The 17,025-nt window shown below is 37.9% G+C and overlaps 2 protein-coding genes across 2 annotated transcripts in view; one reads left to right on the forward strand and one right to left on the reverse strand.

The window, feature by feature from the left end:
• Nucleotides 1-3,636, forward strand: part of stk26 (serine/threonine protein kinase 26) — a 27,981-nt gene extending 24,345 nt beyond the window's left edge. Inside the window, exons 10-12 of the mRNA XM_054601631.1 lie at nt 463-525; nt 1,157-1,284; nt 1,489-3,636. Coding sequence (XP_054457606.1) covers nt 463-525; nt 1,157-1,284; nt 1,489-1,504 — 207 coding nt within the window. The 3' untranslated portion in view covers nt 1,505-3,636. The remainder of the gene's footprint in view (nt 1-462; nt 526-1,156; nt 1,285-1,488) is intronic.
• A 1,550-nt stretch (nt 3,637-5,186) lies between these two features.
• LOC129093833 (FERM domain-containing protein 7) lies at nt 5,187-16,591 on the reverse strand. The gene is made up of 12 exons (XM_054601956.1): nt 16,490-16,591; nt 11,553-11,657; nt 11,435-11,477; nt 10,633-10,711; nt 10,392-10,489; nt 10,114-10,228; nt 9,053-9,200; nt 8,631-8,726; nt 8,376-8,539; nt 7,675-7,743; nt 7,192-7,267; nt 5,187-6,386 (listed from the first exon to the last, which is right to left on the reverse strand). Exons 1-12 carry the CDS (start codon nt 16,589-16,591, stop codon nt 5,187-5,189), a joined length of 2,295 nt encoding a protein of 764 aa, XP_054457931.1.
• Nucleotides 16,592-17,025: the final 434 nt, after the last annotated feature.

Raw genomic sequence — 17,025 nt, forward strand, 5'->3', positions numbered from 1 at the left:
ATTAAAATATGTGTATTTAAGTAAAGAAAGTAAACCTTCAAAATAAAACGCATGCATGTGAGAGAGATGCTTAAAACGCTGTCCGATTACTAAAATTCTATTATTTATTTTTGGACAAAGGTTTAACAGAAAAAGTAATAACATAGCATTTCTTGTAGTCTTCATTAGGAATTAATAGATCTGTTAGAGGTACTTAGGAAAACATATTGATTTGAGATGCATTTTTATTTGTACTCTTCTCTTTATAGATATTTCACAAAAGGTTTTGAGGGATGAAACGTTAAAGACAACTGTTTATTCCAAACCTTAAAAAGTGTAAAAGCTGTTTTATGAAAGGAGTTATTTAGATTACCTTATTTTTTCCTGTCAAACATGGCAGTTTAAAAATGTTTATTATCCTCTTTTTACATTTTGGACTCACCTTGTTCCTCTTCCTCCTCTTCCTCCTCCTCACCTGTTCAGGGTCAGGATCAGCTGACTAAATCTGCCAGTCTGACCACAGTCATCTCTCCCGTCTTCACCGAGGTTAGTACACACACACACACACACACACACACACACACACACACACACACACACACACACACACACACACTCTTCATCATAAAATATAGCATATTTCATTTAGGATAATCAAATCATCAGAAGTATCACCTGTGTTTGCTTATCACCTGCTTAACACATTACGGCGCCATCTTGTGGCTACATTTAAATCTCCATAAATCCAGACAAAAAAAAAATAAACTCACTGTTAATTTCCAACAAATTGTATCAAAACTTTTTCTTTCCTCAGAAAAGGCTACATTTTGTCTTCCAATTGTGTTATTTGTGTACTGAAATTGGACAGATTAGCTTAGTTTAGCATTAAAGATTGGAAACAGGGAAACGGTTAGCCTGGCTCTGTTTAATAGTAAAACAATCCGTGTGCTAACACATATAAAGCACAATAATTAAAACATTATATATTGTTTAATCCGTACAATAAACCAGAAAGTTAAAAAAGATATTGTGATTCTCATCGTTTACATGTTTTAAAACTTTTCCCACAATTCCAGACATTTAAGGTCCTAAAACAATCCTAAGAATTTTGACTTTAAAGTATAAATAAATAAGTGCAGAAATGCAGATTTTTCATTTCCCCATCTTCTTCCTGTAGTTGAAGCAGCAGCACAAGGAGCACTCTGAGCAACGATTGGCCATCGAGGAGCTTGAACGCAACATCCGATTGGCTGAAGAGGTCTGTCCAGGTATCACGGACAGGATGGTCACACACATCATTGCCAGGTACGAGAAGAAGTGTTTAAATATTTCCCCCTTTGTTTGTTTATTTGTTTTTCTTACCTGCTCATTTTTATTACTTTATTTTTGTCAGTTTTCTTACATTTTTTTGTCTTTGGGTTCTTTTAATTTCAGTGTATTTCCTCTCTCGTCTATCGCTTTATTCAGAAAACTTATTTACCAAATGTTTTTCCTCTCTCTCGTCCTCAGATTCACAACCAACTGAGGGACTCGTAAATGTTTTTGAATAAAGGAAGTGAAACGTTCTGTGAAGAGAGAGACTGTCTCCGTACGGTGACGCTGCTGGACGATTCGGAATCGGAGGAGATTTGCTGTGCAATGTCTCCTCGCTGTACACACACACATCACACACAAACCCACACACACACATGCACACACTACTTATGTAATATATACACTAGATATTATAAATACATATATATATATATATTCACTGCTGCAGGTTGTAGACGTTTTTTTCTCTCCCACGAGTTGATTCAAAATTTGCTGATTTTTTTTTTTAAATCGACTGTTCTGAAGTTTTGAAAAAACAATCAAAGTTGGATTTGCGGTTTCGTTTTCCCTTTTTAGGGTCATGAACTTCTCTTTTTTTGGTCAGACTTAATGTAAAAATAAGTCCCTAATTGAGAGAAGGCAAGTTATTTTTAAACTTTATTAAAATTACCATCATGTGCATTGATTATTTATGCAATCAGTCATTTTCTTAAAGTACACAGTACACAGAAAAATACACAGATAAATATATAGAAGAGGGTTCTCGTCCATCAGCAGTGGTATCTGTTTCTTTTGTCATGACTTGTCTTGACTTTGTAGATGTTTATACTTTTGTCCAGTAGCACTTGAGACAGATTATATGCCAATATTACATATTTTTTGTTGTCTTCGGTAATGCTTTGTATTACAGTTCCCTTATTGCAGAATTCAGTTTAGGTCCCACAAAATGTATAGTTTTCAGGGTTAAATTTGGTCATTTTAACTATAAAAGGTTTATTTTACAGCAATGGAAATAATAATTTTGAACATCCAAGGATAAAATCCTACTCTTAAAGCAAACACACTTGAGGAATCTGAGTTTCATCGGTGAAAAACCTGTTTCAATCATTTATAAGAATTTAGACCCGTTATTGACTCATTCTTGTGAGCTACCAGCCGGCTAGTAGCTTGCTAAAAAGGTACTAGCTAACTGTTTCCAAAGTTATTAGCTCAACTTATCTAGGTAAATGTTTAAAATGTTTCTTAGACTGTAAAGCAACCATTTAAAAAAATCACATTTTTGACATGTTTTTTGTTGCTACCAAACTAGCTAGGCAGCTAGTGGCTTGCTAACAAGTACGCTAGCTAGCTAACTGTTGTTAGCTGTTTCCAAAGTAACTAGCTACATTTATGTACATAAAAAAAATTAAATGTCTCAAGTTTCTTACTGTTAAAAACAACAATTTCAAAATATTCACATTTCTGACAATTTTTGTGGTACTACCAGACTAGCTAGGCAGCTAGTGGCTTGCTAACAAGTACGCTAGCTAGCTTACTGTTAGCTATTTCTAAAGTAACTAGCTAATATGTGTTTATATAAATATGTTTTAAAATGCTCAAGTTTGTTAAGCTGTAAAACAACAATTTGAAAAAATCTGACAAATTTATGGGAGCTACCAGATTAGCTAGGCAGCTAGTATTGCTAACATGTAAGCTAGCTTGCTTGCTTCTTGTTAAGCTGTTTCCAAAGTCGCTAGCTAAATCAAACTAATGTCTAAGATCCTCAAGTTTATTAAGTTACTTAAGATAAAGTTACAACTTAAATGGTTTAAACAGCTGCCATTTTATACGATAAGTGTAGTTTCTTGTGTCTGGTAACACAACAAGTAGCATTGTAAACCGTTAGTTTAAATAATAGCAACATGAATAAATGGTTTTATCCGTCTTTAAGTAAACATCGGTTAAGATTCAATTCTGGGATGTTCAAAAAGTGTCTGGTTGGAATAAGATTTCAGTGGAAATAAAAGGAAAAAGGAATATTTTCAAGGATCTTCAAGTAAAACACAACCGCACAAAGGTTTTCCGCTCGCTCGTAAAAAGACTGTCCTTTTCTTGATACATAGTAAAGTAGCAAAGGTTCTTTTTGATACTATTAAGGGAGCTGTAATGAAAGATATTACTGATAGTTTGTACCAAAGACACTATAAAACTTGGTCATTGTATATTTTTGTCTTTTTATATATCATAAGGGATACGAAAATGCTTGTTGAGGGGGGAAATGTAAAATGAAAGATGTAAGATTTACAGACGTGTACTCTTTTTTTTTTTTTGTAGCGGGACTTAGAGTTTTATGAATAAATATTTAAGTTTGATTGAGAGAAATGTTGTTTCAAAAGTATTTTTCTTAATTTAAATGGGATTTTTCTGAATGAAGGCTTTCATCATTTTCAATTTTAGACATTTTGTGTCTTGTAGTCTCGGATCTTTTTGCTTTTATGTGATTTTCTGTAATCACAATGTGTTAAAACACTTGGATATGATCTGATTGCTTGGGTGAAATGGAAAATACATACCAGATTATTGGTCACAATTTATACATTTTGATTTAATTTGACCATAATTATGTCCTTTGTATAATCCTTTATTGGTGCAGTTTCTTTAAACCCCAAAAGGTCTTCACATCATCCTGCAGAATTCACAAGAACCATTCATTTAAAACCACAAACACATACCCAGCTAGAGCAAATATAAAGTTATCCAATAACTTACGTACGCATCACACCAACAAGACTTTACATTAAAGACTTAAATGTTCTTTGTTGGCTCATCTGGCCAATTTTTATTTAAAAAATGTTCTTTCATGCTTCTTTCAACCAATTTTAAATTAAAAAAAAACTCACTTTCTGGCCTTGTCCTACCAACTTTCAAACAAAAAAAGTGCCGTCTTGCTTGGTCTAACAAATTTTTTATAAAAAAATGTGCAGTTTCAGCACGGATAAAGCAGAAAAGTCCACCCTTATTCCTTTCTCCCACTGTTTGTGTTCAGATGAGACATCATGCCTGATATCTGTTGGCTATCCAGCTACATGACGGGAACAGAGTGAATAAAGTAGAACCCACACATTAGGTCTACTCTCATGGCTTCAACTAATTTAAACTTTTTTTGTAGATGTTGTGGTAAATCAATTTTCACCTTATGCAGAAACAAAAATCAGAAATAATTCAATGAATCGGCCATCCATAGTAGAATACAAAAACGAGTGAACTGATGGCTAGATATAAAAATGAGACCAAAGTTATAACTGTGAACCAGGTCAGTTGTTAAGGCCGAGGCTACAACAAATTGTTGGACCTTTGATGATAAACTAGGGGGGGTACATAACTAGAATTCTATGGCTTTTAATAATCCCCAAAATTTGCTAGCTTGTACCCGTAATATTGCTACCAAAGAAGCTGAGGTTTTCGCTAAAACAAGGCAAAAAACAGTACATTTCATCTGCCAGTACACCTCAGAAACAACATATGTATCATAAAAACACATTTATTACCAATGTCTTGTTTATTCTACAGTCTCTTTTTTTTAAACATCCTGCCAGTTTTGAGTGTGATCCAAGCGGCAACCTCCGGTTTTGCAGAATGAAGCTGATGCAGAAGTGTCTTAAAAACTTGCATTCTCTCCACTGTCCACCAGGGGGCGACTCCTCTGGTTGTATAGAAGTCTATGAGAAAATGACTCTACTTCTCTCTTGATTTATTCCCTCAGTAAACATTGTAAACATGAGTTTATGGTCTCAATCTCTAGTTTCAAGTCTTCTTCAATACAGCATGATGTTCATTTAGTAAATTATTACGTCCACTTCTTATATTCAGTCTGTGGTCTGATCATATCATGAACCTTTTGTTTTCGTCTTTACCTACAGTGTGACTTCAGTAAACTTTGCAGGACCTTTCGTCCTGTCTCCTGCCCCTTTCTTGTCGTCTTCACACTCTTTTTTTGCTTTATCTGTCGCCCCTCCATACTCCTCCTCATCCTCCTCGTCCAGTTGGAGGCTCCCAGAGGAGAACCTCATCCTGGCTAGTCCAGCGGAGTGTACCACTTTCCCCAGTGGGGGTGGTCGGCAGTAGTACGGATAGAAAACCTCCGGGTCCGAGTCGCTGTAGCTCCCTGTGTTGCCTCCGATCATGCAAAGCGAGGTAGGTCGATCGGGCAGAGGGGAGGAGTTCAGCGGGAGGTAGGTGGGTCTGGCGGGGCGTGTCAGGTGGGGGTAGTAACCAAGGGGACGGAACTCGGAGGCGGGGTTAAAGGCGGGGTTAGAACTCCTTGCGAGGTGAAACTTGACGTCCGGTTGGCTAGCCACGCGGCGAGGCAGCCCAGGGAGGAAGTTGCAGTCGTCACTGTAATGACCCGCCTCCGTTCGTCCGACGCCCAAGAGCCTCGCTCCGTTACTTCCCGGCTGGTAAACCCGAGCCAATCCCAGCCCGCCTGATCCGGAGGGGCGGAAATTCCTCCTGATTGGCGAGAGCGATGGCGAGTCGTGGCCCAGCGGATAGAAAGGCGGTCGCGACAAACCGTCCAACGTCACATAATCCCGCCTCCTTGGCTGCGGGAAGCGCTCCAGCGAGGAAACGGTAACGTAGTCCGTCAAGTAAGGGTGTCGGTTGAGAGGCGAGGACCCAGCTAGTGGGAATGTTGGCAGGATGGGGTGGTACTGGTAGGCGGGACTGTTTGGGTAGAGGAGCACCAGCTGCTGAGGGGCGTCCGGGTGCGGCTGGGGGTTGGGCCGACGCCGCGACCGGTTGCCATAGATACCGGCTAGCCTTTGGGCTTGGCGCTGAGCCCCGATACGTCCCCCCCTCATGTCCTCCATCACAGATACGGAGGCAGATCTCGTCTTGGGCGAGGGGGTTGATTGGTGTAGAGATGGAGAGAGGGGGGTGACCTGGACAAATGGTCGAGTCCTCTGGGTGACCTCGACGGATGATTGGCTGCGTTTAGCCCCTCCTCCTCCGATGTCGACGTTGTCCCCGCCTCGGTGATGTCGGTCCATCTCATCCTGACTGTAGACCTCCAAAGCGTGACCCGACCGGGTGAACTGGTGGGAGTGCTCGTACAACTGAGGAGGTAAGAAACACAAATATTAGAGTTCCCTTTATTGCAAAGAACAATTATTTCCATTAGCTATTAATCTGCCAATCTTATTTTTTTTCATCAATTGTTATGTTGTTGACCTATTGGAACATGGAAACCCAAATATATTCAATTTACTGGATGTATATATAGTGTAAAACCAAGAAAAGAAGAACATATTTGCCATTTTTGCATGAAAAATGACAAACTATGAATCGATTAGCATAGCATTCAGCTAAACTCCACTCACACAGAAGGCTAAGCTATTATAGAGATGAATTGAAAATGTTGCTAACAGTTTAGCCTTCTGCTAACCATAGCTGCAGGGTTGAGCCTTTAGCTGAGGTTAGCAGAAGCTAAACTATTAGCAACATATTCCCTCCATCTCTGAAAGGCTTTGCTACTCTTTTTGACTGACTTTGTTTGGGTTCCCTCACAGTGGAGGCAGCTGTCGTCAATGCTGAATTAGCAACTGTTTCTGCAGGATTATTATAAGCATCCAAACATTTATATATATCCTTATTTTCTCTTTGCTATGCATGCTTGGTTTACCTTTTGAGGTGTGAAAAAGTCTGGCCACTGAGTCAGCGTTTAACAGTCGACCAACTCGGTCCCATTGGTTAATAATGACTTTCTCAAGTGTCACTTATCAGCTTTAGAGAAAAACTTGCTAGCCAGGGTAAGCTAACATGGAATTATTCTGCCTTCGCTTACTTTTATCCACAGACAAAAATACATCAGAAAAGTTGTTACGTATGCATGTTATGTGCATAAATGGCAGTTTTTCTTACTTGTTTGGAGACATCCGTGAGGAGATCAGGAGAAGAGCGACACTGTCTGGGATCAAAGTCTGACTGACAGTAAGTCCTGCAAGAAGACAAACCGACGATGAGAAACTACACAAACAAGTTGCCTTTCTATCCTTCGTTGGTTCTTGTTTTATCTCTTTGCCAAATGTTTCTTTAATATATGTTTATCTGAGGTTCACAGGATAAAAATATATCAAAGAGTTGAACTTGATTTATTCTACTATATGGTGGCTAAATGTCTAATATTTACAATAAATTCAACAACAAGACAAGCGAGAAAATTCAAAACTAGGAGTGACGAACTAGAGACACAATCATCCAAGTTCTTTGATTTAAACTCCTTTTGTTGGTCGTTTAGCACAATGTCTGCACCTTTTTTAAATGGTATTTTCATAAATCTATACTATATACTTCGATCAAGTGGTCTGTTTACATTTAACGAGTGCTGATTCATTTATTTCTCACCTCTCAAAGGGCGAAGGCTTCTTTTCCCCTGATCCCATACACTCCAGCAGCTGTTTCTGCGTCCGTCCACTTTCACAAAGAAACCAAAAAAAATAATTATCATCCTCTTTAAGCCTTTAGTATAAAAAGTGCAGCAGGGATTACATATTTTGCAATTTTGAGGTACTCTTATTTTACTTGATTATTACCATTTTCTGCTACTTAATACTTTTACCCCACTACATAAATAGAAGTATTCAATTTTTTTTACTTCACTGCATTTATTTGATAATTTAAGAGGCAGATTTAGATTTTGAATAGAAAATATAATCAACTAATGGTAATTTATGACGTATCAATATAAATAAAATAGTATTTAGAGTAATTAGAACGAGCTCCACTTTTTACCAGCTGCAACATTAAAGTGATGAAAACATGAATGCATCAACAATTACAATCGAGTAATTTGATTTATTATATTATTCTGAAATGGGCCAATCTGCACAAGGAGTACTGTTACTTTCAGTACACTAATTTAAGTGTATTTTAAGCCAATACTGTTATACTTCGGTCAAATTTGAAATGCAGGACTTTAACTTGTAAATTTACGTGTTTGATTATGTGTATACGAAACAGAGAAATGAGGCAGAAACAGGAAGAATAGAAAAAAAACAACCAACAGGAGTTCAATACCTTTTATATCCCAGCAGTGTGTGTTTTACCTGTATCTAAAGCTGGAGCCTTTACAGGACAGCAGCGTTTTGTGCATCGTCTTGGGTTCCTCGGCCAGCCTGAAGAAGGCGTGGTACTCCACACACGTCTTCCAGAAGCACTTGCAAACGTCTCGGCTGGCCATCGATAACTCCAGTGTGTCCTTACACGGCGGCTGGACGGACAAACACTTCACATCAGTAGACACAAACACAGTATGTGCACAGATAGATAATGAACAAATGTGAGTTCAAACGTGTCCTCACCCCGACTTTGTCGTGTAGTTTGATGAGGAAATGTTTGCGCTTGAAGCTCAGCTTGCGGATCTTCGCCCAGTTGAATGTGTTGATTTTGGTGTTTCCCTAGAAAGCGCAGAAAATAAAGAGCATTTAATATGTCCTTCAATGCAAGACGATGATGAATGTGGTCAGTTTTAACGTGATGGTGGCGCCAAGTTAAACAATGAAGGGATCACCAAACTATTTAGGATTCATCCTCTGGTCATCATGAATGTCTGCACCAAATTCCATAGCAATACATCCAATATTTGTTGAGATATTTCACTTTGGACGAACCATCAGACGTACCCTCCCAAGAGCTGAGCTGCTAATGTGGCTCCAAACAGCACCTCCTGCTGGCAGCAGGGAGAACCACGCAAGCTTTATGTTTGAGACCATGAACCACCAACCTGAAAGACCAGGAGCCCAGAGTGTGTGACCGCCAGGTTGATCCTCATTCCCTCCCCGTCGTGGGCCGGGTGAGGCCTGATGCCGTACATGTCCAGCTTCCTCGCCACCTCCAGCAGCTGGATGTCAGACTCTCCTGGAGACGCACCTCTACAGAGAACGTATTAAACAAACACATTTTTACCGTTAATGACGTTGGGTGTGACTAACGATTTGTTAAATCCCTATTTGTGGCCTTGTTTTGGGGTGAAAATCAACCACAGAATGTATTTAATAATTTGACATTGTTACAGTGACGTCACCCATTGGTTTATGGTCTACGGTTTTGAAGCCTCAAGTTTGGCATTTTGTCATTGCCATCTTGGTTTTTGGTAGTCGCCATCTTGTTTTTTGACATCGTTATCTTGGTTTCTGGCCAACGCCAACATGGTTTTGCTGTCGCCATCTTGGTTTTTCACGAACGCTATCTTTTTTTCATTGTTATCTTGGTTTTGGCAATCTCCATCTTGGTTCTTTGGCGGTCGCCATCTTGTTTTTTTACAACCAGAAGTGACACTAGAGGGTGGAGCTAAACACCAACCAAACCAAACACTGAATATGACATTTTTTAGCTGACCAAAATGTTTCAATTAACTCTCATTAAGTGAGAATACACTGTGAAACAGTTAAAGTTCTAAGACTAAAACGTGGACAACTCCAAGACAACGACCTGGTGTCGACCTGTCAATCACATGTAGCCCCGCCCTAAAGCATACCCTGCGTTATGGTCTGTTTGACTCTAAATGGAGCATCATTGACTAAATGAACATCATGCTGTATTGAAGAAGACTTGAAACTAGAGATTGAGACCATAAACTCATGTTTACAATGTTTACTGAGGGAATAAATCAAGAGAGAAGTAGAGTCATTTTCTCATAGACTTCTATACAACCAGAGGAGTCGCCCCCTGGTGGACAGCAGAGAGAATGCAGCTTTAAGGCACTTCAGCATTTCACTTTTCAGAACCGTAGGTTGTCGCTTGAAATGAACACATCCGTAGTGAAAACTTCTAAACAGTGTGTACCTGTGTTTCTTGTGAAACTTGGTGATCTTGTGGTCTAGATATTCCTGGTTGGGGACGTACTGCTTCATCTCTAAATGATGACTGTCCAGCTCCACGTCGTAATCCCCTAGCTCTGCTGCAACACACACACATTTACATAAAAACACGCTATTAAAACAATAAACAATAGGTACAAGTTTTTTAAGAAGTACATTTATCTGAAGATGTAGGAGGATTTTCTCAACACATAAAGGAAACACAAGGAAGGAGATGAAAAACTATTATATTTGAACTCTTACACTGCAGTATGTGAGAGACCAGCAGGGCGGCGCTGTTATCATTGCAGGTCAGACTACCGTTTGACAAGTCCTGCTTTATCTGTAAGGCAAAAAGATACCTACACACACACACACACACACACACACACACACACACACACACACACACACACACACACACACACACACACACACACACAATAAGATAATTATGATGGCAATTTTATTAGAAAACATAAATCATATCAGAAGACGCTGTTACCTGGTGAGGCTTCTCTTCAGCTGTCCAGGATCTGGTGGAAAGAACTTTACTATAAACCTGAAGAACAGATCGCTGGTGTCTGAAAAGAGAGAAAGAACAAAATAAAAGGAAGTGTCACAGCCAAAATAAACAACAAAATAAAAGTTTATACACTAAAGAAGAACCAAACATAACTCGGTTTAAGATTTATCTGCAAAAAAAGACTCTACTTTAAAGATTCTCACTGTTTAAAAACAAACTGAGACAAAACAAACAGGTATTTAATTTGAAATTAAAATGTATTTCTTTCTAAAACTCATTTTGTTGAAAACTTTAAATGCAATTAAAGTGGCTTTTAGGAGATTTTAGTGGCTTGTGAAACTCCCCTATTATGCACTATTATAACCACATTCACTGGTCATATCAAACCATTCATTGTATCCTAATATAACTATTTGTATGATATCTTACGAAAAAAGTTAGTCCTAATTTTTCATGTTTTTTCTACGAAAGTCCAGCAACACGTGTCAATTTTCCTTTTTTTACACGCATACAGTCATTTCAAAATAAACTACTGTCTTCTCAGGAAACAAGTTAGTTAGATTTAGACAACAAAACTACTTAGTTAGGCTTAGCAAAACATTGTGAAATACTTGGTTAGGTTTACCCATTTTGCCTTCCTTTCAAAATAAGAGCATAGCGTTATTTAAGATAATTCAGAAAACTAATCCTCACACTGCTTCCAAATATCTGTATGAGAAAAAAAGAGGATTATTTTAGCCTGATAGCAGCATGTTAGCCTGAATTAGCTTTAGAAACTTACATTTAATCTGTTTGGCCAGCGGCTTCAGCAGCTCCAACCACACCTGCAACAGAAACACAGTTATATGACAAAGAAATCAAAAAAAGAATCTTTGTGCGTGTGTTTTGATTATTCTTACGTAGTTGCCGCCTTGATGTCTGAACTCCAGACCAAAGTACTCTTTCTCCAGCAGCTTCAGATGACCACACACTTTGTTGAAGAAGTCGCCTCCTAAGACCTTTTGCTGAGAGAGAATTAAAGATGGAGGAGGAGAGTGAGAGGATTAATTGGATTTTTTAATTGAGACTCTTAAAAGTGGACTCTCAGGGGATCCTTAGACTTTGTGGTGAAACTCTCTTTTACTTAGTTCACTTTGCATAATGAGAGTTTGTATAATAATCTCTGTTCATATGAGCTGGAGGTCAATTGACTTTTTGCCTTTCAAAAAGAAAAGGTGAGAAAAGTCAATGACTTCTTCGTGTTAACAAGACGTATAGATGCTTGATTTCATACATTTTTTAATTGTGAATATGCAAGAATTTGTGGTGCACTTTTCTACTGGTGCATGAATGCAGGATTATACAAACATTATACAAAACTATATAATCGTTCAACATTTGTGCTGAAAAAATGGACAATCTATGGGTCGCTCTAAACATTTATTTCTGTTAAAATTGGGTTGAAATTGTAAGTTTTTTCCCTTGTTTTAAAAAATCATTATAAATTGAATGCTTGACAAATGGGGATTTTTCTTTCTAGTGTATCTCTAACTTTAAGATTGAAAATGGACAATGTGTTTGGCTAACAGCTAACTGGCTTTAGCTAACAGCTAACGGAATCGAGGGTGCGTTTGGGCCAACAGCTAACGGAATGGACGATGTGTTTTGCTAACAGCTAACTGACTAGATATCTATTATTAAAAGAGGGCTGAACCATAATTTAACAACCACATTTCATAATTATCACTGTAGAAGAAAGGGAAACACAAAGTGTAAATATTACAGTATTTACCATTAAAAGGACAAAGACAGAGTGTTAGATGAAGCAAACAGTGAAGAAAAAAGAAAAAAAGAAGTAAAAAACAACAACAATGAAAAAGCAGTTATGACAGGCGGAGGAGAAGAAGAAAAGGAAGGTGTTAATTAACTAGAAAGGTGATAACTGCTGTATTCCGTGATTGAATGAATACAACCCACAATGTCTAACCCTTGGTTACAGCAACACTGTATGCATGCAATTGGCTCCAAGTCATCGTAAAATACATTTCATGCAATCAAATTTTTCTTATTTGTTTGTTTGTATATCACATTTTATTGTAAATTTTCATATTTTCGTTTTTTAAATTATGGCTTTTTATTGTTTATTGTCACGTCGGGTACAGCAGTGTGCGTACTGGTAGTTAGCCAAACATGGCGTCTTTTCCGTTAGCCAAACATGCTGTCACACCGTTAGCTGTTATCAAAACACATCGTCCATTCCATTAGCCGTTAGCCTAACAAGCCTTCCAAGAATATTTTTGTAATTTATTTCATGATTTCTGCAGCTTTTTTTGCAACTATTAAATATTTGTTTTTGTAGTTTTATTGTGCATATTAATTCATTTTTATTTGATCAGTTTATTATGATGTCAGCCTGTAAAGTCCATCGCCATGTTAGCCCAGTAAGGTGGAATCGTTACCAGTTCCTCCCATTTCATCCTTTCTACCTCAAACTTCTTCTTCCCTCTCTCTTCTCTCTAATTACCGAGATGCTTTTTATGCAACACAAGGCTGTTTTATTTTTAAATTTTAGTGATTGCTGTCTGCTAGCCGGCGTTTAGCGCCCGGCGGGGGTCGCTGGACGCCCTTCATTAACTTGTCATGAGAGGAAGGAAGAGGAGCGACGGAGCAGCTGTAAGCGATTATAAAGAGAACACAGACCTAACCGATGATTACTGGAAACAAACGGCCGCCCCCAGAACAACAGAGCAGATAGTTCTCAACAGAGCGGAATACAAGACAAATTGAATGGAAAGCAACTTTATGGTCCAATCTGCTGGCCGGAAATCATCTGTGGAACATTTTAATAAAAACTAAATTGGAATACAACTTTCCTAAAATGATTTATTTTTAAATGATGTCCACTAAGAAGTTTGAAAATTAAAAAATATTCTAGAGATGTGTAGTTTGGAGAGAAGTGAGACCTCTGTAGCTCTTAGCCCTACTACTAGCATAACTCATACAAATCTCTGTCTGCGATTGAGTTGCATTGTGGGTACTGTAGGCGCTGAGGAGGAAGAATGCTGCATTGATTTCGATAGCTTTTTAAAAACTGTCCATTGTGAGTCTGTCAGTGTTATAAGGGTGCAATCATAGACTTTATATAAGAAGTGGACGTTGCTGTCGCCATCTTGGATTACGATTGTCGCCATGTTGTTTTTCTGCAACCGCTGAACAGGAAGTGACCCCTAAAGCATCCCCTGCTTTATGGTCTGTTTGACTCTAAATGGAGCATCATTTACTAAATGAACATCATGCTGTATTGAAGAAGACTTGAAACTAGAGATTGAGACCATAAACTCATGTTTACAATGTTTACTGAGGGAATAAATCAAGAGAGAAGTAGAGTCATTTTCTCATAGACTTCTATACAACCAGAGGAGTCGCCCCCTGATGGACAGGAGAGAGAATGCAAGCTGGAAAGAAACTTCCGTATTGACTTCACATGGCAGAACTGGAAGTTGCCTCCTGAGTGCAATGATAAATCAGAGGAGGACTTTTTTTAATAGAAAAGCAGACTGCATTTCTCTTTCGTACCACCGGGTGGCGATTAAGTCATACATTTTGTACATATATTTCTTATATATTATTAATATTTTTTAAATGATTTCAGTTTGACACAACTTTAGTTTATTATTCCTGAAATTATAAGAAGTAGGTTTATTTGTTTCATAAAATAAACTTTGAGAATAATTTTTTCGACTACTTTAATATCTTTATGATTTTCAGTATGGGTTTGGTCTCACGCAGACATATTACAAGATACACTATATTTATCACAGGGTGGGTAGAGTTTATTTCTGCCACCCATTCATCCTGTTTTTTTCTTCTATATATCCCTCCTCCTCTTGTAAAGATGCTACTAATGTCCCAGAGGCCGCTGGGAAACTGACAGAGAAAGCATAGGCGTGGAAAACAGGAGCTACTTTGCCAACACAATACTGCAAGACACACACACACACACACACACACACACACACACACACACACACACACACACACACACACACACACACACACACACACAGTGAAAGTCTCTTTTTAGATTGCGTTACTGCCTTGAAGGCGGTGTCACCATGTTGGAAATCATGAGCCTGTTCTGCAGCTGCACAGTGAAGCACATGACGGTTGATAGACAGCAGAGAGCGTTTACGCCTCACATCCAGACGTTTTCACGGCACAGAGATGTTTGGCAGCCTTGAAACATCTGCAAATGTTTCATTTTTGCAGTATTAATCTGATTAATTAAGTTCATTTTAAGATATTTAAGTCTGCAGTCTGGTACAAAAAGCGTTCAACAAATATTATATTCATACTTTAAACGCATTAAACTCTTTGTTGTCCGGTTGGCATTTCAATCTTAGAAGGAAAAACACTGTTTAATTTATGATAATTATGATATTTCATGTGCTAGTGAGGAAGTTTGACATTAATGATTCCTAATTGCGAACAAAACTGTTTTCACAAGATTATTTTTGTCCAAATTTTCTTTTCTATCATTATTTCAGAAAAGAGTCTTCTAGACTTTGTTGTCATTTTTGTCCTGGCGATCATCCATTCATGAATCCATCTATGGCTGCAACTAACTATTATTTCATCTTCAATTTATCTGCAAATTATTTTCTTATTATTATAATTATCATTATTATTTCCTAAAACAAAATGAGATGTCTTAAAGTTGTTTGTTTTGTCCGACCAACAAACCCTAACCCAAACATATTTGGTTAAGTGTAATACAAGACAAAGAAAAGCTGTAAAAATGAACATTTGCTGGCGTTTAATTTGTAACACTTTTGCTTGAAATGAATTTACTGATTTATCACTGGAAATAGATGCTTGGATGGATAAAAGGAAGGATTGATGGATGGATGAATGGATGAATGGATGGATTTACAGATGAGGTAAGTTTGTGATTTTTGGCTGTACAAAACAAGTAGAAGTGAATTGAATGGATGGATACATTGATGGATGGATAAATGGACAAATGAATGGATTAATGGAAGGATGAATGGAAAAATGGGTGGGTAGATGGATGATTGATGGATAATGAATTGATTATTGGATGGATGGATGGATGGATAAATGGATAAATGGATGGATGGAAGGATGGAAGGATGGATGGATTAATAGATAGAGGGATTGATAAATGGATGAAGGGATGAAGGAATGGGTGTATGGATGGATAAATTGATGGATAAATGGATGGTTGGATGGATGGATTAACTGATTGATCTTAACAGTGAGAACAGTAGCAGAAGTTAGACCTTATTTAAAAGTTTCACTTAAGTAAAAAAGTATCGGCATCAAAATATACTTAAGTAAAAGTACTCCTATGTAGAATAATGTGTATTATATCACTGGATTGTCAATATCGATGCATTAATGTTGCAGCTGGTAAAGCTGGAGCTCATATCGATGACTTTTTAATCCATAATAACACATCATCCTGTGTTAGTTGATTTATATTCTGTATTCTGAATCTACAAAGTAACTAAAACTCTTAAATCAATCTAGTGGAGAGGACGAATATAGAAGCATGGAATGGAAATACCCAAGTACAGTACAAGTACCTCAGAATTAGACATAGTACCTGAATAAATGCACTTATTGTCACAGTGTCTTAGAGGTTAAATTATACTGTGATAGTGATCTCAATGTGAAAACCTACTCTGGAATTAAATATGGTGTATAGTTACAAATCTGCTGTTGCGTTTTAGAAAATATATTTAATTAATCATAAATATTTTTTAAAAAATGCAACAAAAATACTGTGTAAAATAAATACAAATGCATGAGTCATTCAAAGTGACGAGCTCACCTCCACCTCGAAGGTGCGCTCGCTGTCGTCCAGGAACAGAACCCGCAGCCGGAGCTTGGTCTCCTTGGACCTGCTGCCGGTCCTCCGGTGACGGTCCCCCATCCGAGGCTCTCTCAGGACGGGTTAACACCACGCAGCCCCTCCGTGACGTCCTCCATCCCGACGGTGAGACACCCAGAAAGTCAAAGTAGAAGCACGATCATCCTCATCCTCCTCCTCATCATCCTCATCATCCTCCTCATCCTCATCCTCATCCTCCTCCTCCTCCTCCTCCTCATCATCCTCATCCTCCTCATCCTCCTCCTCATCCTCATCCTCTCAGGAGGTACTGAGTACTGCATTCAGTTATACTCCAGTAAAAGTACTGCAATATCATCAGAAAGATGTACTTTAAATATAGAAAGTAAAAGTAGTCATTATGCAACACATTAACCATTATTATTAATATTATTGCTATTATTACTATAAGTTATATATTATAATAATTAGTGTAATATTATTAATATTATTATTATTATTATTATTATTATTATTGT

Source organism: Anoplopoma fimbria, chromosome 7 (genome assembly GCF_027596085.1).
Source record: "Anoplopoma fimbria isolate UVic2021 breed Golden Eagle Sablefish chromosome 7, Afim_UVic_2022, whole genome shotgun sequence".
Taxonomy (NCBI): Eukaryota; Metazoa; Chordata; class Actinopteri; order Perciformes; family Anoplopomatidae; genus Anoplopoma; species Anoplopoma fimbria.

Excerpts from the sequence above, each read along its gene's own strand:
- LOC129093833 (XM_054601956.1), bottom strand. The coding sequence starts at position 16,591 with ATGGGGGACCGTCACCGGAGGACCGGCAGCAGGTCCAAGGAGACCAAG. Across the intron at positions 8,727-9,052 it reads CTGGGCTCCTGGTCTTTCAG|GGAAACACCAAAATCAACAC; the intron begins GTTGGTGGTTCA and ends TGCGCTTTCTAG. Across the intron at positions 7,268-7,674 it reads AAGCCTTCGCCCTTTGAGAG|GACTTACTGTCAGTCAGACT; the intron begins GTGAGAAATAAA and ends GTCTTCTTGCAG.